This window comes from Haliotis rufescens, unplaced genomic scaffold (genome assembly GCF_023055435.1).
Source record: "Haliotis rufescens isolate VD_foot unplaced genomic scaffold, xgHalRufe1.0.p SCAF_14, whole genome shotgun sequence".
NCBI classification, from domain to species: Eukaryota; Metazoa; Mollusca; class Gastropoda; order Lepetellida; family Haliotidae; genus Haliotis; species Haliotis rufescens.
In genome coordinates, this window is record NW_025963824.1 from 29,282,121 (window position 1) to 29,304,959 (window position 22,839).

A 22,839-nucleotide genomic window follows, 5' to 3' on the forward strand; every position below is an offset into this window, starting at 1 on the left:
CCTCTCACGAGAGTATATTGACACGGCTCCCATTTCCAAAAGCTGTTAATACAATTTTTTGCAATATGCCATTTGGAAAGTGGTCCAATAAAACCAAAGTTATATTTGGGATAACTCTGTCTTAGTAGAATAGTACGGCGGCGTAGCCTAATGGGCAAAGAATTCGCTCATCACGCTGAAGACCCGGGTTCCATTCCACACATGGGTACAATGCGTGAAGCCCATTTCTGGTGGCCCCCGCCGTGATATTTCTAGAATAGCGGCATAAAACCATACTCACTCACTCAGGTAAAATACAAATTCTAGTATTTTTTCCCGAACGGGACTTAACCAAAACAGTACAAAAATGTGTACTTACAAATGAGTATTTTCCCAAATATAACATTTGTTAACTTTAGTATCTATATTTGTTTGTAATTAACATCTAACAAACCATGCTTCCCGTCATATAGCTGGAATATTGCTGAGTGCGGCGTTAAACAACAAACAAACAAACAAACACAAATCTAACAATCGACTTCGAATTCTGGTATCAACATGTCACACCGATGGCGAAAGTCTTTTTGAGCAACACGTGTTTCCTGGGGAGCGTAGTCGATTTCATCGTGATGACCATCACGTGCACAACGTGTGTACACCAAACCAAATATGTTGGCCCAAATTCGGTGCACCGTCCACTTGCCTCAACCGCAATTCTTGGATTACGAGTAAGATAAGGATTTAAACAGTTTATGATTCTACCCCCCTCGCCGAAACAACAGCTTGCACTTCCCGTTGCAGTAAAATAGGTGGCATGTGAAGCACGGAGAAAGTTTGTTGTGTTGATTTCACGTAGATGATTGAATAGACCTCATTGTCACTTGACACGGGTTACCTGCTGACGTAATCCCAGTGAGTCGACGTTTTGTTTGATGGCTGGGGAAATATAGTACAATATATCAGGACCATGTTGATGTTGATGTAAGTCACGATATGGCTGAAATATTGCCGATGTGGCTATAAATACTAAATACTCACTCACTCTGATGTTGATGTGTGTGTGTCGAACACACGTCTTTTAAACCAGGCTTACTTCCAAGCGGAAGTTCTCAACATTGCCATCGTTTTGTGCCCCTATAAAATCATTCAATGACTTCCTACAAATCACTTCTCTCGTTGTGTTACACCACCTCCAGAGTTTGGTGGATAGAGCGTCTGCCTGGAGAGTGATGGTTACTGGTTTGATCCTCTGGCCGCGCCATAGACGTTAACAGATGGTACTTCTTGTTACCCATTCGGCATTTAGAGTGAGGAGTGAGTGAGGTTTTACGCCACCTTTAGCAATATTCCAGCAATATCACGGCGGGGAACACCAGAAATGGGCTTCATACATTGTACCAATGTCGGAAATCGAACTCTGCATTTAGAGAATAATACCAGGCGTGGTTAGCTTGAGTCAGAATAATGTCTCTGAGAGGGGAATGCCAATTAAACTGTGACATGGTATTTCAGTGGGCTAGCACTATAAAACCAGCATTACTCCGGAATAGTATAAGCAGCCACATTCACGAACGTGCATGAACGTCCCTATATGAGTGAACTATACTGGAATATTTCGCCTCGCCTCACCTCACCATATTCTTGTGTACATGTCCTTGCTTCAAATATACCTGCGTGTATGTTGATGTATCTTATCTCAAAACCAATGTTAAGCAACATGTCATTCACACACAGCATGTTGTCAAGATGTTAGGGGTGCTCGTTGACATCTTTAAATTTATTTCACTCACTCAAAACAGCTACTATTCACATTGAGAAAGCATGGACGTCACCTATCACTGTGTATACGGTAGAAGTCATTTTTGACAGTGTCCCGGTATCGGCTGCCTGCCTTGTATATTGCGCACGTGACCTAAGTGCTTAGGCGAATGCCTGGCATAAATTTTTGGATGGTGTCGTGCATGCGAGGAGCCCATATTTTGCTCAGTCGTCACAGTGCGTCTTCGACCGCCTCCGCAGTCATACCAAAATACATTAAAAGATGGTACTTGTTGTCACCCTGTCTTGCGCCCGGCATACAGGGGCTAAAACAAGGACTGGTCGTCTGGGAGTCAGTATACTGTGACTAGTACAAGCCGGCACACACACACACACACACACACACACACACTCACACTCACACTCACACTCACACTCATACACGCGCGCGCGCACACACACACACACACACACACACACACACACACACACACACACACACACACACACACACACACACACACACACGTCGCTATATAAGTGCAATCATCTTGGACGTGACGTAAACCCCAATTTCACCTCACCTCAGTGCATCTTCACATCTGAGTCACGACTTTGCATGACTTTGAGGAATTCCCTGACAATAGAGTTGTTGAACATTACATACAGATTTCTTTTTTGATATCCAACATACTATTACACCGTTGGCCATGAAGTTTATTGAATCATTCTAATAATAGCTGTTGTTATGTCTAAGCTCCTAAGATCAATTCCCTGTAGGTTATACATGATGCCTGGCATGTATTTAGTTCCATGTTCACTCCTCGCTCAACAAGCCATACACAGTTTCTACCAGGTTACACTGCATTGTTAAACACTAGATTAAGTCTGAAGAAGTAACTTAGTTTTTGTACCTATTCATATTTCCTAATGATCACATTGTTTATTTCAGGCTCTGAGGGACGATTCATCGCTAAGTGTAATTATTTACCTTAGTTAACATCAGAAGAACACTCATGATATTCAGCTTAGCTTGCCTATCCATGACTAAATTTCCATTCTTTTGATACATGTTTCAAAATAATCCTATATATCTGAATCCACTGACATGAATTTCGTATTTCTGTTTCAGAAACAGCTTAAGGAGGAGTTAGAGGTTAGTATAAATTCTTTCCAGGTTTATGCCTTTAAACAATCCAAGATTTGATATCTTCTTTTAAAACGTTCTATCGTAATTGTGTTAAGTTAGAACTGATCTTCGGGAACCCCTGCCTGTGGAGGCAACTAACCGTATCGGCTTGTCAGGCTCACATACTTGGTTGATGCATGTCATTGTATCCTGATAGTGTAGATCAATGTTAATGATTTTCTGGTGCAGATTCCAGTGTTTACATATTGACATTATGGAGCAGGAATAATGCTGAGAGTGGCATCAAAAATTAAAAACCCAACAACAAACAAACAAACCAGCTAAATGTCAGCATAGTCACACGTAACACAATATCAACAGCACATAATAGAGTGTGGTACTCACAGTCCACTCGGTGTTCAACACTTTACAAGACATATTTCTGTAGATGCAGATGTAGATGTGTCAGAGTGTCACACTTACAGTCCACAGATTGTACAACCTTCCACTAGACATGTCTATATAGATTTAGGTGTATCTCTTTCAGTGTGCAATACTCACAATCCTCTCAGTGTACAGCGCTCCACTGGACATGGTTCCGTAGATGGTGACACAGGTGACTCAGATTCCACTGTGTACGACACAGTACTAGACATGTTCTCGCAGGTACAGCTGTGAGAGAGTGAGATAATCACAGACCACTCGACGAGGCATGTTTCTGTAGATGTCGGTGTGTGTGTGTGTGTGTGTGTGTGTGTGTGTGTGTGTCACAGTGATATACTCAAAGTCCACACTCCTCTGGACATGTTTCGGTAGATATGGATGTCTCGGTGTCAGTGTGAGATAATCACATTCCACAGTGTACGACACAGTACTAGACATGTTTCTGTAGATGTAGGTGCAGCTGTGTAAGAGTGAGATAATCACAGTCCACTCGGTGTACGAGTCAAACCTCTGCGAGACATGCTAATGTAGATGTAGGTGTGTCACAGTGTGATACTCACAGTTCTCTCAGTGCACGATCATCTACTGGACATTGTTCTAAAGATGTAGGTGTACCTGTGTCAGCGTGTGATAATCGCAGTCCAATCAGTGTACGTCCCTCTACAAGACATGTTAATGTAGATGTAGGTGTAGCTGTGTCAGAGTATATTTGGTTGGGATGGGAATACGTGTGTTATGGGGTTGGGATGGGGAGACATGTGGTAGGGGGTTGGGATGGGAATGCGCGTGTTAGGGGGTTGGGATGGGGAGACGTGGTAGGGGTTTGGGATGGGGAGACATATGCTAGGGGTTGGCAAGGGGAGACATGTGGTAGGGGGTTTGGGTGGGAATACGCGTGTTGGGGGGTTGGGATGGGGAGACATGTGGTAGGGGTTTGGGATGGGGAGACATGTGGTAGGGGGTTGGGATGGGGAGACATGTGGTAGTGGGTTTGGATGTGGAAACGTGTGTTAGGGGGTTGGGATGGGGAAACATGTGGTAGGGGTTGGGATGGGAATACGTGTCTTTGTGGTTTGGAATGGGGAGACATGTGGTAGGGGTTTATGATGGGGAGACATGTGTTAGGTGGTTGGGATGGGGAGACATGTGTTAGGGGGTTGGGATGGAGAGACATGTATTTGTGGGTTGGGATGGGGAGATATAAGGTAGGGGTTTTGGTATGGAAACATGTCGTAGGGGGTTGGGGGATGGGGAGACATGTGTTAGGGTATTGGTATGGGGAGACATGTGGTAGAGGATTGGTTTAGTGAGACATGTGGTAGGGGTTTGGTGTTTGGGGAGACATGTAATTTGTGGTTAGGATGGGATGACATGTGTTAGGGTGTTGGGATGGGCGAGACATGTGTTAGGGTGTGGGATGGGCGAGACATGTATTTGGGTGTTGGGATGGGGAGACATGTGGTAGGGGGTTGGTATGGGGAGACATGTGGTAGAGGGTTGGAAAGGGGAGACATGTGGTAGGGGGTTGGGATCGGGAAACGTGTGTTAGGGGGTTTGGATGGGGAGACATGTGGTAGGGGTTGGGATGGGAATACGAGTGTTTGAGGGTTGGAATGGGGAGACATGTGGTAGGGGTTTTGATGGGGAGACGTGTTAGGGGTTTGGGATGGGAAGACATGTGGTAGGGTGTGGTGATGGGGAGACATGTGTTAGGGTGTTGGAATGGGGAGACATATGGTAGAGGGTTGGTACAGGGAGAAATGTGGTAGGGGTTTGGGGAGACACGTGGTAGGGGTTTGAGATGGGGAGACATGTGTTAGGGTGTTGGGATGGGCGAGACATGTATTTGGGTATTGGGATGGGGAGACATGTGGTAGGAGGTTTGGATGTGGAAACATGTGTTAGGGTGTTGGGATGGGGGCACATGTGGTAGGGGTTGGAAAGGAGAGACATGTGGTAGTGGGTTGGGATAGGGAAACGTGTGTTAGGGTGTTGGGATGGGGAGACATGTGGTTGGGGTTTGGGATGGGGAGACATGTGTGAGGGGGTTGGGATGGGAATGCGCGTGTTAGGGGAATGGAATGGGGAGACATGTGGTAGGGGGTTGGGATGGGAATGCGCGTGCTAGGAGGTTGGAATGGGGAGAAATGTGTGAGGGGGTTGGGATGGGGAGACATGTCTTAGTGGGTTGGGATGGGGAGACTTGTGTTAGGGTGTTGGGATGGGGAGACATGTGGTTGGGGTTTGGGATGGGGAGACATGTGTGAGGGGGTTGGGATTGGAATGCGCGTGTTAGGGGAATGGAATGGGGAGACATGTGGTAGGGGGTTGGGATGGGAATGCGCGTGTTAGGGGAATGGAATGGGGAGACATGTGGTAGAGGGTTGGGATTGGGAGACATGTGTTAGTGGGTTGGGATGGGGAAACATGTGTTAGGGGGTTGGTATAGGGAGACATGTGGTAGGGGTTTTGGATGGGGAGACATGTATTTGGGTATTGGGATGGGGAGACATGTGGTAGGAGGTTTGGATGTGGAAACATGTGTTAGGGTGTTGGGACGGGGGCACATGTGGTAGGGGTTGGAAAGGAGAGACATGTGGTAGTGGGTTGGGATGGGGAAACGTGTGTTAGGGTGTTGGGATGGGGAGACATGTGGTTGGGGTTTGGGATGGGGAGACATGTGTGAGGGGGTTGGGATGGGAATGCGCGTGTTAGGGGAATGGAATGGGGAGACATGTGGTAGGGGGTTGGGATGGGAATGCGCGTGCTAGGAGGTTGGAATGGGGAGACATGTGATAGGGGGTTGGGGTGGGGAACATGTCTTAATGGGTTGGGATGGGGAGACATGTGTTAGGGTGTTGGGATGGGGAGACATGTGGTTGGGGTTTGGGATGGGGAGACATGTGTGAGGGGGTTGGGATGGGAATGCGCGTGTTAGGGGAATGGAATGGGGAGACATGTGGTAGGGGGTTGGGATGGGAATGCGCGTGTAAGGGGAATGGAATGGGGAGACATGTGGTAGAGGGTTGGGATGGGGAGACATTTGTTAGTGGGTTGGGATTGGGAAAACATGTGTTAGGGGGTTGGTATAGGGAGACATGTGGTAGGGGTTGGAAAGGAGAGACATGTGGTAGTGGGTTGGGATGGGGAAACGTGTGTTAGGGTGTTGGGATGGGGAGACATGTGGTTGGGGTTTGGGATGGGGAGACATGTGTGAGGGGGTTGGGATGGGAATGCGCGTGTTAGGGGAATGGAATGGGGAGACATGTGGAAGGGGGTTGGGATGGGAATGCGCGTGCTAGGAGGTTGGAATGGGGAGACATGTGGTAGGGGGTTGGGGTGGGGAACATGTCTTAATGGGTTGGGATGGGGAGACATGTGTTAGGGTGTTGGGATGGGGAGACATGTGGTTGGGGTTTGGGATGGGGAGACATGTGTGAGGGGGTTGGGATGGGAATGCGCGTGTTAGGGGAATGGAATGGGGAGACATGTGGTAGGGGGTTGGGATGGGAATGCGAGTGTTAGGGGAATGGAATGGGGAGACATGTGGTAGAGGGTTGGGATGGGGAGACATGTGTTAGTGGGTTGGGATGGGGAAACATGTGTTAGGGGGTTGGTATAGGGAGACATGTGGTAGGGGTTTGGGATAGGGAGACATGTGGTAGAGGGTTGGAAAGGGGAGACGTGTGGTAGTGGGTTGGAAAGGGGAGACGTGTGGTAGTGGGTTTGGATGTGGAAACGCGTGTTAGGGGGTTGGGATGGGGAAACATGTGGTAGGGGTTGGGATGGAAATACGTGTCTTTGTGGTTTGGAATGGGGAGACATGTGTTAGGGGTTTATGATTTGGAGACATGTGTTAGGTGGTTGGGATGGGGAGACATGTGTTAGGGGGTTGGGATGGGAGAGACATGTATTTGGGGGTTGGGATGGGGAGATATAAGGTAGGGGTTTGGGTATGGAAACATGTCGTAGGGGGTTTGGGTTTTGGAGACATGTGTGAGGGGGTTGGGATGGGAATGCGCGTGTTAGGGGAATGGAATTGGGAAACGTGTGTTAGGGTGTTGGGATGGGGAGACATGTGGTTGGGGTTTGGGATGGGGAGACATGTGGTAGAGGGTTGGAAAGGGGAGACATGTGGTAGTGGGTTTGGATGTGGAAACGCGTGTTAGGGGGTTGGGATGGGGAAACATGTGGTAGGGGTTGGGATGGGGAGACATGTGGTAGGGGTTTATGATGGGGAGACATGTGTTAGGTGGTTGGGATGGGAAGACATGTGTGAGGGGGTTGGGATGGGAATGCGCATGTTAGGGGAATGGAATGGGGAGACATGTGGTAGAGGGTTGGGATGGGGAGACATGTGTTAGTGGGTTGGGTTGGGAATGCGCGTGTTAGGGGAATGGAATGGGGAGACATGTGGTAGGGGGTTGGGATGGGAATGCGCGTGTTAGGGGAATGGAATGGGGAGACATGTGGTAGAGGGTTGGGATGGGGAAACGTGTGTTAGGGTGTTGGTATAGGGAGACATGTGGTAGTGGGTTGGGATGGGGAAACGTGTGTTAGGGTGTTGGTATAGGGAGACATGTGGTAGGGGTTTGGGATGGGGAGACATGTGGTAGAGGGTTTGAAAGGGGAGACATGTGGTAGTGGGTTTGGATGTGGAAACGCGTGTTAGGGGGTTGGGATGGGGAAACATGTGGTAGGGGTTGGGATGGGAATACGTGTCTTTGTGGTTTGGAATGGGGAGACATGTGGTAGGGGTTTATGATGGGGAGACATGTGTTAGGGGGTTGGGATGGAGAGACATGTATTTGTGGGTTGGGATGGGGAGATATAAGGTAAGGGGTTTGAATATTGAAACATGTCGTAGGGGGTTTGGGATGGGGAGACATGTGTGAGGGGGTTGGGAAGGTAATGCGCGTGTTAGGGGAATGGAATGGGGAAACATGTGTTAGGTTGTTGGAATGGGGGAACATGTGGTAGGGGTTGGAAAGGAGAGACATGTGGTAGTGGGTTGGGATGGGGAAACATGTGTTAGGGTGTTGGGATGGGGAGACATGTGGTTGGGGTTTGGGATGGGGAGACATGTGGTAGGGGGTTGGAAAGGGGAGACATGTGGTAGTGGGTTTGGATGTGGAAACTCGTGTTAGGGGGTTGGGATGGGGAAACATGTGGTAGGGGTTGGGATGGGAATACGTGTCTTTGTGGTTTGGAATGGGGAAACATGTGGTAGGGGTTTATGATGGGGAGACATGTGTTAGGTGGTTGGGATGGGGAGACATGTGTTAGGGGGTTGGGATGGTGAGATATAAGGTAGGGGTTTGGGTATGGAAACATGTCGTAGGGGGTTGGGGGATGGGGAGACATGTGTTAGGGTATTGGTATGGGGAGACATGTGGTAGAGGGTTGGTATAGTGAGACATGTGGTAGGGGTTTGGTGTTTGGGGAGACATGTATTTTGGGGTTAGGATGGGAAGACATGTGTTAGGTCGTTGGGATGGGCGAGACATGTGTTAGGGTGTGGGATGGGCGAGACATGTATTTGGGTGTTGGGATGGGGAGACATGTGGTAGGGGGTTGGTATGGGGAGACATGTGGTAGACGGTTGGAAAGGGGAGACATGTGGTAGGGGGTTGGGATCGGGAAACGTGTGTTAGGGGGTTTGGATTGGGAGACATGTGGTAGGGGTTTGATATGGGGAGACATGTGTTAGGGTATTGGAATGGGGAGACATATGGTAGGGTGTTGGGATGGGGAGACATGTGTTAGGGTATTGGTATGGGGAGACATGTGGTAGAGGGTTGGTACAGGGAGAAATGTGGTAGGGGTTTGGGGAGACATGTGGTAGAGGGTTGGTACAGGGAGAAATGTGGTAGGGGTTTGAGATGGGGAGACATGTGTTAGGGTGTTGGGATGGGCGAGACATGTATTTGGGTGTTGGGTATTGGGAGACATGTGGTAGGAGGTTTGGATGTGGAAACATGTGGTAGGGGGTTGGGATGGGGGCACATGTGGTAGGGGTTGGAAAGGAGAGACATGTGGTAGTGGGTTGGGATGGGGAAACGTGTGTTAGGGGGTTGGGATGGGGAGACATGTGGTAGGGTGTGTTGATGGGGAAACGTGTTTTAGGGGGTCGGGATGGGGTGATATGTGGTAAGGTTTTCGGATGGAATACGTTTGTTAGGGGGTTGGAATGGGGAGACATGTGGTAAGGGGTTGGAATGGAATTATGTGTGGTAGGGGGTTAGAGTGAGGGGACAGATGGTAGGGATTTGGGATGGGAATACGCGTGTTAGGGGGTTGGGTTGGGGAGACATATGATAGGGGGTTGGGTTTGAAAGACATGTGTTAGGGAGTTGGTATAGGGAGACATGTGTTAGGAGGTTGGAATGGGATAGACATATGTTAGGAGGTTGGAATGGGATAGACATATGTGAGGGGGTTGGGATGGGGAGACATGTGTTAGGGGGTTGGGATGGGGAGACATGTGTTAGGGGGTTGGTATAGGGAGACATGTGGTAGGGGTTTGGGGATACATGTTAGGTGGTTTGGATTTGGAGACATAAGGCAGGGGGTTGGGATGTGGAGACATGTATTTTGGGGTTGGGATTGGGAAACATGTGGTAGGGGGTTGGGATTGGAGAGATGTGGTAGGGGTTGGAATGGGGAGACATGTGGTAGTGGGATGGGGAGACGTCATCGTAGGTTGGGATAGGGGAGACATGATTTGGGTGATTGTGAAAGGAGAGACATGCATTAATGGGTTGGTATATTGGAAGTATGATCTATGTTGGGGGTGGGGGTGGGGGAGACGTGTGGTAGGATGGGGCGACGTTTTAAAAGGATATTTGTAATGGGCGAACACATGTTATTACCAGAAGACATTTCAGCATCTGAACAGCTTTAAACAAAAGTGGAGAAAATAAATTAACCCTATGACACATGCCAACCTTTATGAATATATGCAATCTTCACCTCATGAAAAATCCCAAAATGACGCCCTTCTATCATACTTAGTCTGTTGTTGCAGTACTGACAGACATGTCTGTGAACCATGGGTGAACCAGTTTGATATTATATATACAGTCAAATGAGATGGATTCTGGTGATAGTTTCCTCAGCTAAGTTCCGTCTTAGATTAAACACATTGAACACATCGGAGTGATACTGTTACAGTACTCCAACTGTCCCTTAACTATTATAACAACAATATCATATACGCTGAGAATACTTTATAGGCACATCAAAAGTATCACCTACAGCAAACAATATTTAATTTAAATTTCATGAATAGGGACCGCACACAGGATTTTGGTTGAAATTTGGAGTAAGGATTTAAGGTAGTCATATGTTGGTGATAGGAATGGTGTGACGAAAGTGTAAGAGTGTGACATTTTTTTCGTATCATAGTTTTCCCAAACAGGTATTTGGACAGAATAGGTTGCCGAACTCCGCCTGCACCGATTTAAGGAGGGTCAGCTGCTGATTGGATGTCATTGTATCCAACAGTGAACATACTGCCATCCATTGATTCGTTTTGCCTGGACTCGATGAGTTACAGGACATCGTGGTATACAAAGCAGCTTATATATTGCTGGCTGAAATACAAACCAAAATATACACAATCCCCCTGAATGTATTTTACAACCACTATTTCTGTAAAAGTGTTGCATGTTCCATGGTTTTCAACGAAACCAGTGAGTAAACAGATCTTAGACATTTACCACTTTGGTGACATCCACGAGTCTGTGGTTGATGAAATCCATCTGTTTCAGTTGTCTTTAGTAAAATCATCTTAAGGTCTGGTGCAGGTTCAATCTCAGGCTATTTTATTAATTTACGGATCCGCCGATCGTAAAAGCCAAGAAAGTATAACAAAAATATAATTCTCAATTAAGATTTTTTCTCTTACTGCCGAGTCGGAAAATCCGTCACAGCAATAAACTATATCACAAATTTGTTCATGCCTATCCCGACAAAAGACAAAGCTCTCCACAACCCTCAAAACGTGTACACGTTGTGCAACAGGCAAGGGACCAGTGTAGGCCAGCTCTCTGTACAGCTGCACTGACATACCATACTCTCAGCTGTATGTGGGTTGTTTCCGCTAACTTGGTTGATGCATGTCATCGATCCCAATTGCGTGGATCGATGCTTATGATACCAATCACTGGATTGTTTGGTCCAGACTCGATTATTTACAGGCCGCCGTCATATAGCTGGACTATTACTGAATGCGGCGTTAAACAACAAACCAACCTAAAACGTATAGGCACCGCTGTAGGGAGTAAGTACGAGCTGCTTATGCTGTGATGAAAGGCAACGCTGGTAGATAAATACCCTACATTTCCTGAGTACAGTGTGTACCTCCTCTGGGGATGCAGTATCCAGGAAACAGATATCCGAGTATTATGCCCAGTCAAAAAAAATAACAAACTTGGTCAGTGAAACTGTGAAATTTGCGACATGACGATTTACGTATAGGGAACGCTGTTGGGAGTAGGAACGATGTGATGACAATCCATGTGTTCCCTGGTTGGAGATAAATACTACTATTTTCCATTCTCTATCGGTCCCACAGGGAAGCCAACACCGACATTATCATTTGTGAAAGTCAGTCACACGCAGACAATAGGTGATGTTCGTCCGATGTTTGAAGATGGTACAATCATATCAGATATCGTGTGTGGAAAGTATGGTAATTCCGGAGAGAGGCACGATGGAATCCACACTGAAGCCATAACTCCAGTTTTCAAAACTGTCAGATTCTGTTACATGTAGAGTTTAACAATTCAGTGCTTTTAAAACATTATTCTGTAGTATATCACGTAGCTCTTTGGCTGAAATATTGCTAATGTGGCGTTAAATGTTAACTCACCCACTAACTAGTATATGAGTGAGTGAGTTTGATTTTACGCCGCTTTTAGCAATATTCCAGCAATATCACGGCGGGGGACACCAGAAATGGGCTTCACACATTGTACCCATGTTTGGAATCGAACCCGGGTCTTCAGCATGACGAGCGAAAACTTTAACCACTAGGCTACCCGACCGCCCCACTAGTATATGACAGGATATGTTCATGACCCGTGAAGATTCCGGGGTAGAATAGGTCTTCAGCAACCCATGCTTGCCGTAAAAGGCGACTATGCTTGTCGTAAAAGGCGGCTAACGGGATCTGGTGGTCAGGCTCGCTGACTTGGTTGATGCATGTCATCGATCCCAATTGCGCGGATCGATGCTCATGATGTCAATCACTGGATTGTCTGGTCCAGACTCGATTATTTACAGACCGCCGTCATATCGCTGGAATAATGCTGAGTGCGGCGTTAAACAACCAACCAACCAACCAACCAGTCATGTAGCTGAGGTCCCTGAGGCAGATGCAACAGTCGAACTAAGAGGTATCCAAGCCAATCAGCGATCTCGACATGAAGTCTTCCCGCCGCCTTGCTATTTCGATCGCTAAAATAATGATAGTCAAATTACAACAAATATTACTTTTGTCAAGTGATGGTATTTATGATAAATGTATCTATTCTCTGACAACTTACTTCGTCTGATCATGGTAGCTGTAAAAATATAGATCTGTTCACACACAATTTCGCCGAAATCAATTTAAGCAATATTCAAAAGATTTCTTTTTAAATTATATACATTAAATGATATATAATGTTAGTAATGGATTCATTGCTAGTAATGGATCTCTGACATCACATGTTCTGCGTTTCATAAGCATCGCTTCACACAACAGACCAGCTTGTTCGTGTGTGCATCGAGCCAATCTGATATTTCTTGAATATCAGTAATTTTACACATATCAGCCAACATGTATGGTATTCGCGTTTCTTTTGTCGGTGAGTATATTCATAGCTTACCAATCAGAGCAATGTGATTTAGATTTAAGCATAACATATAGAATGGGAATACTGATAATTGTAATTTAACCTTGGTGCTGTGTTTGGTTATGACATAGATGTTCATTTGGATGAATGAATATTAAACAATGAGATCGGGAATTATGCAGCCAACCAAAGGCTTTGAATATTGGTGTCAGTTCATACCATCAGTTTCAATTAACTGATCAAATATAGCTTTTGACACGTTAATTCAGGTCAACAGTGTGGCCACTCGGTCATCATTTTGGTGTTTTTTTATGACAAGCATAGAGTTTTAGGTACAAATGCATAATGACATCCACATATTATGACATCCACCCATGTAAGATATATTCGACTCTGTTGTCCGACTTTAGCAGAGATTTCTGTAGAATATGGAAAGGGTTTTGATGCTTTTATTTATATTCTCTCGGGTATGTTTCCCCAAAAAAATTTATGACGTGTTTGAATTTGTCACGTTGTACATTCCACCCACATTAACAACTGACCAAGAATGTGGGTTTATTTCTGATGATGGATCTGATTGTCCCCATCATATCTTGACTACAACCACTTAGCATGGGACATTATCATGTCAACACTAACAAAACTGCACGCCTATTCGGGTATCGTTTTGAGTAACCCTTGCCTTACATAACATATATCATTTGTACGAATCATATTTTTCATTTGTTATCTCTGTTTCAGGTGAGGTTGGCTCATGTAAGTATATATGCTATTTACAATTTGTGGTTTACAATTTAGACCAGTGATTATGAAACCTACAATGAGCACATAGTATTTGATGTATGGTTTCCTTCATGGAGAGACGTCGGTGTACTCATCTACAAGGATATGGTAGACCAAGCAGCAACAACACACAATAACATGTTCCTAATGGCTTGAACCTGTTTGATTACGTTTGTTTATTAATACCAATTGCGTATCGATCACAGATGTGGCTAGTGTAAATACACGTAGTTGATAACAGCGCCTCTTCTGACGCAGTTCCGACCTCACGGACGCGTTCGATCCATTCTTACATTTCAGAATATTTATCTCCCCTACAATTCCCTACTGTTTCACCGTAATTTTGCAGCAAATAATTTCTAGGTACAGAAATAACTGCCACTAAACTCACCTTGCTACTCTTCAAAGTCAGTTAAGAAATAAGAAATATTGAACTCATGACGAAGATGCTACACTAAAGTGACTTTCATCTCAATAAGAACAAACAAACGCCTTACATTTAGAATAAGCATATTATCCTGTTAATATAGTGGCACACTCTATCTCACTAACTGGATATTTGTCACCGTAAAAATATACTTACGTAACAAGTAACTTTTCTGCACATAAAATACTTAACAACATACATAAAAAACATTTATTCTAAAAGGGAACAATGTATCTTTCATTACATATTCATGACGACATCTTTAAGGTCGTGATTCATAGTTCGCATGTGCATTTTTTAACATAAAAATGTGCATAACAATTACACCACCTTTCCACATTTGCCTCTTTCCGCCAGTACATAATCAAATATATCCGGATGTCATCAGACGCCTTATTGGCTTACAGGGAGGGGGGTTCTGTTCACAGGTTCTCCGTTCTCCCATTTTGCACTATCAGCGGGATAAATGTGTTATCTTATATATGCTAATCCGGTGTTCGGTAGGACCTTTCAAGTGTAACACATGCTCGACGAGTGTATTAATCGTGATTAATGTACGATTATGCATTACGATTACTTCAGTACGTTCCGGGTCAGATGTAGGCAAGTAGAGATTCGAACATACGCTCGCAGCTTGAGGACATCGTATGATGGACGACGTTATTTTGAGAGGAAAGGGTCTAGTGAGTTGTTCCCCATAGATGTAGCTGGGCACCACAGATAAATACATTGTCCGAACGATCGCATCCAAAACTGGGAGAGACACTAAGACAATGGCGGTATTGGGAGAAAAGGTACAGATAATATAGACGTGAGGATTATGAGAATATTTCATCATTCTTAAAATATGGGTTAATATTTTTAAAACTTGTACATTTTATGAACATCCGTAAAGAGGATGTACATAATGTTGATATCTCATAAGATATAAACGACTTCTGGTCGTTGTTTATCGTACAATAAAACATTGCAGGGAGGGAGAATAAAACTATCGGAGCTGCGCCCTTCACGATTTATTCTTCCTGCAGTGTTTACTGTACGATAAACAACGACCACGAGTCGTATTTTTCTAAAATAAGCAACAGTTTATTACCATGACCGATAAAAATAGGATTTCGCAGGCATCTGACACCTGAAATATGTTCACAAGCTGAGGCTTTCGAGAGAAAGAAATGCAAATTGAATAATACATGTTTACTTACATCTCAGTACGTCATTCCAGATACACAAAAACATTAAACGTAAGACGCTTAAAAGCTAGAAATATTGGAAGAGAATTTATGTTTGTCAACTTCTTTATTTTGAGGAACATAACGTTTCGCTGTTTCATCAGGAAAATCAGGATTAAGCATACACTCGGAAACGTTGTGTTCCTCATAATAAAGATGACATCCGTAAATTCTCTTCCTTATGTGTATCACTTCCAAATGCCCTTCAAAAACTAGACATATTGGATCACAGATAACGCTATTGTGTGCTGACCTCATTCTTTCATAAGTTATTCAGTATCAGATAGGGCATACCTATTTACACAGACATTGTAAAAATACCGGAATTGTTTTCAGTTTCATGGAGCATGACATGGAAGATAAATACTTGAGTATCGGAGAGATGGAGGGAATACATTCATCACATGCACTACATGTGCACATACGTGGGCGAGATGAAAGTTCAGGGATGGGAGTTAGGACCGTGGAGACGTATGTGTTTGGGTGGGATATAGGGAGGAGGAGATACGTGTGTTGGGGTGGGAGTTAGGACTGGAGCGACGCTGATATTAGGGTGGTAATGTTAGACCTTTGGATGGCGTAAATGTTGTGTTTGGATTAAGCAATGGGGGAGACGTATGTTTATTGTCTCATACCAAAATTGTATGATTATATGAATGCCACATGTATGTATAGCAGTTAGCGAAAAAAACATTGACCACTAGTCTTATTTTAAAACTGACCACCATGAGGAAGTCATTGGGAATCACATAACTACAAAAGATGCACTGCTTAACGTACGCTAGTCTTTGGCCAATACTGATGTTATTCAAGCCTGATATCATTCAGCATACTTTGCCAACTACCGGATCAGTGCAGTTGTTTGGTACTGGTCGAACACTATCCTACTCAGGGTGGATGTTGTTTATCCCTTCATTGGTGCCGTCATGAATTATCTTGTTTGCCGCAGGGGTCTGGCACTGGCTTTATTACAGGCCAAAACACTTTAGCTGACACTCAAACATGTAAGAATGTAATACATCATTGTAAGGAAGGTATACCATGTGCTCATATACTAGTGAGATAAGGACACTAAAACAACAGCAAAGTCACAAATATATCTATTTTACGTTTTGTTTGATCACGTTGCTAATCAGAAACTTCCTCCCTTTGGCCTTGTCGACCTCTCCCCGCTTTCGCCTCCATTTCCATCTCCAGAAAACTGCACTTTACTTTGGTGAATAGGTTTCTGGAAAATATATCCTTATCGCGCATTGATTTATTCTATTGGATTACTGAAATTTCTAGTAGCAGTATAGTCTGCAACGTTCTATCATATAGTGTTTTATTAGTTGATCTATTTCATTCAGGCTCTTGGATTATGCATTATAAATTCGGTATAATCAAGTATTTATACAACGTACTGTCAAAACGTATGATCTGGCTCGACTTGTGTGCTGTATGTGACAGCTACTGTGTCTCACAGAATTGCGATCCAATGTTATACATGGCCACCATTGTTTCGTACAACTCAGGCGAGCTCGAGACTTGTGCCTTGTGTCTCTATTTTCTATTCTTTAAGCCATAACAAAAGTTGCGTTGTTTCACAGTCATATTTGAGTACAGATGCCATAGAAACGTGGTACATTTGTCATATACACAGGAGACGGGGACATACATGGGATATATTCAGTATCATGTGATACATGTGTAACTTAAACAGACGGGGACATACAGGGGATATATTCAGTATCATGTGGTACATGTTTAACTTACACAGACGGGGACATACAGGGAGCATATTCGGTATCATGTGGTAATGTGTCACTTACACAGACGGGGACATACAGGGGATACAATAAGTATCATGTGGTACATGTGTAACTTACATAGACGGGGAGATACAGGGGGATATATTAAGTATCACATGGTACATGCCTAGCTTCCACAGACGGGGATATACAGGGGATATATTCAGTATCATGTGGTACATGTGTCATTTACACAGACGGAGACATACAAGTGATATATTCAGTATCATGTGGTACATGTGTCACCTTCACAGACTGGGACATACAGGGGATTTATTCGGTATCATGTGCATTTGTCATTTACACAGACGGGGACATACAGGGGATATATTCAGTATCATGTGGTAATGTGTAACTTACACAGACGGGGACATACACGGGATATGTTCAGTATCATGTGATACATGTGTAACTTACACAGACGGGGACATACAGGGGATATATTAATTATCATGTGGTGCATGTGTAACTTACACAGACGGGGACATACACAGGATATATTCGGTATCATGTGGTAATGTGTAACTTACACATACGGGGACATACAGGGGATATATTCTGTATCATGTGGTACATTAGTAACTTACACAGACGGGGACATACAGGGGATATATTCAGTATCATGTGGTAATGTGTAACTTACACAGACGGGGACATACACGGGATATGTTCAGTATCATGTGATACATGTGTAACTTACACAGACGGGGACATACACGGGATATATTCTGTATCATGTGATACATGTGTAACTTACACAGACGGAGACATACACGGGATATGTTCAGTATCATGTGATACATGTGTAACTTACACAGACGGGGACATACAGGGGATATATTCAGTATCATGTGGTAATATGTAACTTACACAGACGGGGACATACACGGGATATGTTCAGTATCATGTGATACATTTGTAACTTACACAGACGGGGACATACAGGGGATATATTCGGTATCATGTGCTGCATGTGTAACTTACACAAACGGGGACATACACAGGATATATTCTGTATCATGTGGTAATGTGTAACTTACACAGACGGGGACATACAGGGGATATATTCTGTATCATGTGGTACATTAGTAACTTACACAGACGGGGACATACAGGGGATATATTCCGTATCATGTGGTAATGTGTAACTTACACAGACGAGACATACACGGGATATGTTCAGTATCATGTGATACATGTGTAACTTACACAGACGGGGACATACACGGGATATATTCTGTATCATGTGAAACATGTGTAACTTACACAGACGGGGACATACACGGGATATGTTCAGTATCATGTGATACATGTGTAACTTACACAGACGGGGACATACAGGGGATATATTCAGTATCATGTGGTAATGTGTAACTTACACAGACGGGGACATACAGAGGATATATTCAGTATCATGTGGTAATGTGTAACTTACACAGAAGGGGACATACAGGGGATATATTAAGTATCATGTGGTAATGTGTAACTTACACAGACGGGGACATACACGGGATATGTTCAGTATCATGTGATACATGTGTAACTTACAGAGACGGGGACATACAGGGGATATATTCGGTATCATATGATAATGTGTAACTTACACAGACGGGGACATACAGGGGATATATTCGGTATCATGTGGTAATGTGTAACTTACACAGACGGGGACATACACAGGGGATATATTAAGTATCATGTGGTGCATGTGTAACTTACACAGACGGGGACATACGCGGGAAATATTAAGTATCATGTGGTGCATGTGTAACTTACACAGACGGGGACATACAGGGGTTATGTTCAGTATCGTGTGGTAATGTGTAACTTACACAGATGGGGACCTACACAGGATATATTAAGTATCATGTGGTGCATGTGTAACTTACACAGACGGGGGCATACACGGGATATACTAAGTATCATGTGATACATGTGTAACTTACACAGACGGGGACATACAGGCGATATATTCAGTATCATGTGGTAATGTGTTACTTACACAGACGGGGACATACAGGGGATATATTAAGTATCATGTGGTAATGTGTAACTTACACAGACGGGGACATACAGGGGATATTTTCGGTATCATGTGGTAATGTGTAACTTACACAGACGGGGACATACAGGGGATATATTCGGTATCATGTGGTAATGTGTAACTTACACAGACGGGGACATACAGGGGATATATTAAGTATCATGTGGTAATGTGTAACTTATACAGACGGGGACATATAGGGGATATATTAAGTATCGTATAATATATGTGTAACTTACACAGACGGGGACATACACAGGATGTGTTCAGTATCATGTGGTGCATGTGTAACTTACACATACGGGGACATACACGGGATATGTTCAGTATCATGTGGTTCATGTGTAACTTGCACAGACGGGGACATACAGGGGATATATTCGGTATCATATGGTAATGTGTAACTTACACAGACGGGGACATACAGGGGATATATTCGGTATCATGTGGTACATTAGTAACTTACACGGACGGGGACATACAGGGGATATATTCAGTATCATGTGGTAATGTGTAACTTACACAGACGGGGACATACACGGGATATGTTCAGTATCATGTGATACATGTGTAACTTACACAGACGGGGACATACACGGGATATATTCTGTATCATGTGATACATGTGTAACTTACACAGACGGGGACATACAGGGGATATGTTCAGTATCATGTGATACATGTGTAACTTACACAGACGGGGACATACAGAGGATATATTCAGTATCATGTGGTAATGTGTAACTTACACAGACGGGGACATACACGGGATATGTTCAATATCATGTGATACATGTGTAACTTACACAGACGTGGATATACAGGGGATATATTAAGTATCATGTGGTGCATGTGTAACTTACACAGACGGGGACATACACAGGATATATTCGGTATCATGTGGTAATGTGTAACTTACACAGACGGGGACATACAGGGGATATATTCTGTATCATGTGGTACATTAGTAACTTACACAGACGGGGACATACAGGGGATATATTCAGTATCATGTGGTAATGTGTAACTTACACAGACTGGGACATACAGGGGATATATTCGGTATCATGTGGTGCATGTGTAACTTACTCAGACGGGGACATACGGGGGATTTATTCAGTATCATGTGGTAATGTGTAACTTACACAGACTGGGACATACAGGGGATATATTCGGTATCATGTGGTGCATGTGTAACTTACTCAGACGGGGACATACAGGGAATTTATTCGGTATCATGTGGTGCATGTGTAACTTACACAGACGGGGACATACACAGGATATATTAAGTATCATATGGTAATGTGTAACTTACACAGTCGGGGATATACAGGGGATATGTTCAGTATCATGTGGAAATGTGTAACTTACACAGACGGGGACATACACGGGATATATCAAGTATCATGTGCTGCATGTGTAACTTACACAGACGGGGACATACAGGGGATACATTCGGTATCATGTGGTAATATGTAACTTACACAGACGGGGACATACAGGGGATATGTTCAGTATCATGTGGTACATGTGTAATTTACACAGACGGGGACATACAGGGGATATATTCGGTATCATGTGGTAATGTGTAACTTACACAGACGGGGACATACACAGGATATATTAAGTATCATATGGTAATGTGTAACTTACACAGTCGGGGACATACACGGGATATGTTCAGTATCATGTGGAAATGTGTAACTTACACACACGGGGACATACACGGGATATATCAAGTATCATGTGCTGCATGTGTAACTTACACAGACGGGGACATACAGGGGATACATTCGGTATCATGTGGTAATATGTAACTTACACAGACGGGGACATACAGGGGATATGTTCAGTATCATGTGGTACATGTGTAATTTACACAGACGGGGACATACAGGGGATATATTCGGTATCATGTGGTAATGTGTAACTTCCACAGACGGGGACATACAGGGGATATATTAAGTATCATGTGGTGGATGTGTAACTTACACAGACGGGGACATACGCAGGAAATATTAAGTATCATGTGGCGCATGTGTAACTTACACAGACGGGGACATACAGGGGATATATTCAGTATCATGTGGTGCATGTGTAACTTACACAGACGGGGACATACACGGGATATATTCGATATCATGTGGTGCATGTGTAACTTACACAGACGGGGACATACAGGGGATTTATTCAGTATCATGTGGTACATGTGTAACTTACACAGACGGGGACATACAGGGGATATATTAAGTTTCATGTGGTGCATGTGTAACTTACACAGACGTTGGGACATACAGGGGATATATTCGGTATCATGTGGTACATGTGTAACTTACACAGACGGGGACATACAGGGGATATGTTCAGTATCATGTGGTACATGTGTAACTTAAACAGACGGGGACGTTCAGGGGATATATTCGGTATCATGTGGTGCATGTGTAGCTTACACAGACGGGGACATACACGGGATATATTCAGTATCATGTGGTACATGTGTAACTTACACAGACGGGGACATACAAGGGATATGTTCAGTATCATGTGGTAATGTGTAACTTACACAGACGGGGACATACAGGGGATATGTTCAGTATCATGTGGTAATGTGTAACTTACACAGACGGGGACATACACGGGATATCTTTAGTATCATGTGGTACATGTGTAACTTACACAGACGGGGACATACAGGGGATCAATTAAGTATAATGTGGTGTATGTGTAACTTACACAGACGGGGACATACACGGGATATGTTCAGTATCTTGTGGTACATGTGTAACTTACAAAGACTGGGACATACAGGGGATAAATTAAGTATAATGTGGTGTATGTGTAACTTACACAGACGGGGACATACACGGGATATGTTCAGTATCATGTGATACATGTGTAACTTACACAGACGGGGACATACACGGGATACATTAAGTATCATGTGGTAATGTGTAACATACACAAACGGGGACATACACGGGATATATTCGGTAGGATGTGGTGCATGTGTAACTTACACAGACGGGGACATACAGGGGATATATTCAGTATCATGTGATACATGTGTAACTTACACAGACGGGGACATACAGGGGATATATCAAGTATCATGTGGTGCATGTGTAACTTACACAGATGGTGACATACAGGGGATACATTCGGTATCATGTGGTAATATGTAACTTACACAGACGGGGACATACAGGGGATATGTTCAGTATCATGTGGTACATGTGTAATTTACACAGACAGGGACATACACGGGAAATATTCGGTATCATGTGGTAATGTGTAACTTCCACAGACGGGGACATACAGGGGATATATTAAGTATCATGTGATGCATGTGTAACTTACACAGACGGGGACATACACGGGATATATTAAGTATCATGTGGTAATGTGTAACTTACA

General features: G+C 44.0%; 1 protein-coding gene across 3 annotated transcripts in view; it reads left to right on the plus strand.

The window, feature by feature from the left end:
• LOC124152657 overlaps positions 1–22,839 on the plus strand; it is a 77,770-nt gene that overhangs the window by 31,904 nt on the left and 23,027 nt on the right. For all 3 annotated transcript variants that reach the window (XM_048395250.1, XM_048395249.1, XM_048395251.1), the window contains exons 5-6: positions 2,870–2,893; positions 13,894–13,908. In XM_048395250.1, the coding sequence (XP_048251207.1) occupies positions 2,870–2,893; positions 13,894–13,908 (39 nt within the window). The remainder of the gene's footprint in view (positions 1–2,869; positions 2,894–13,893; positions 13,909–22,839) is intronic.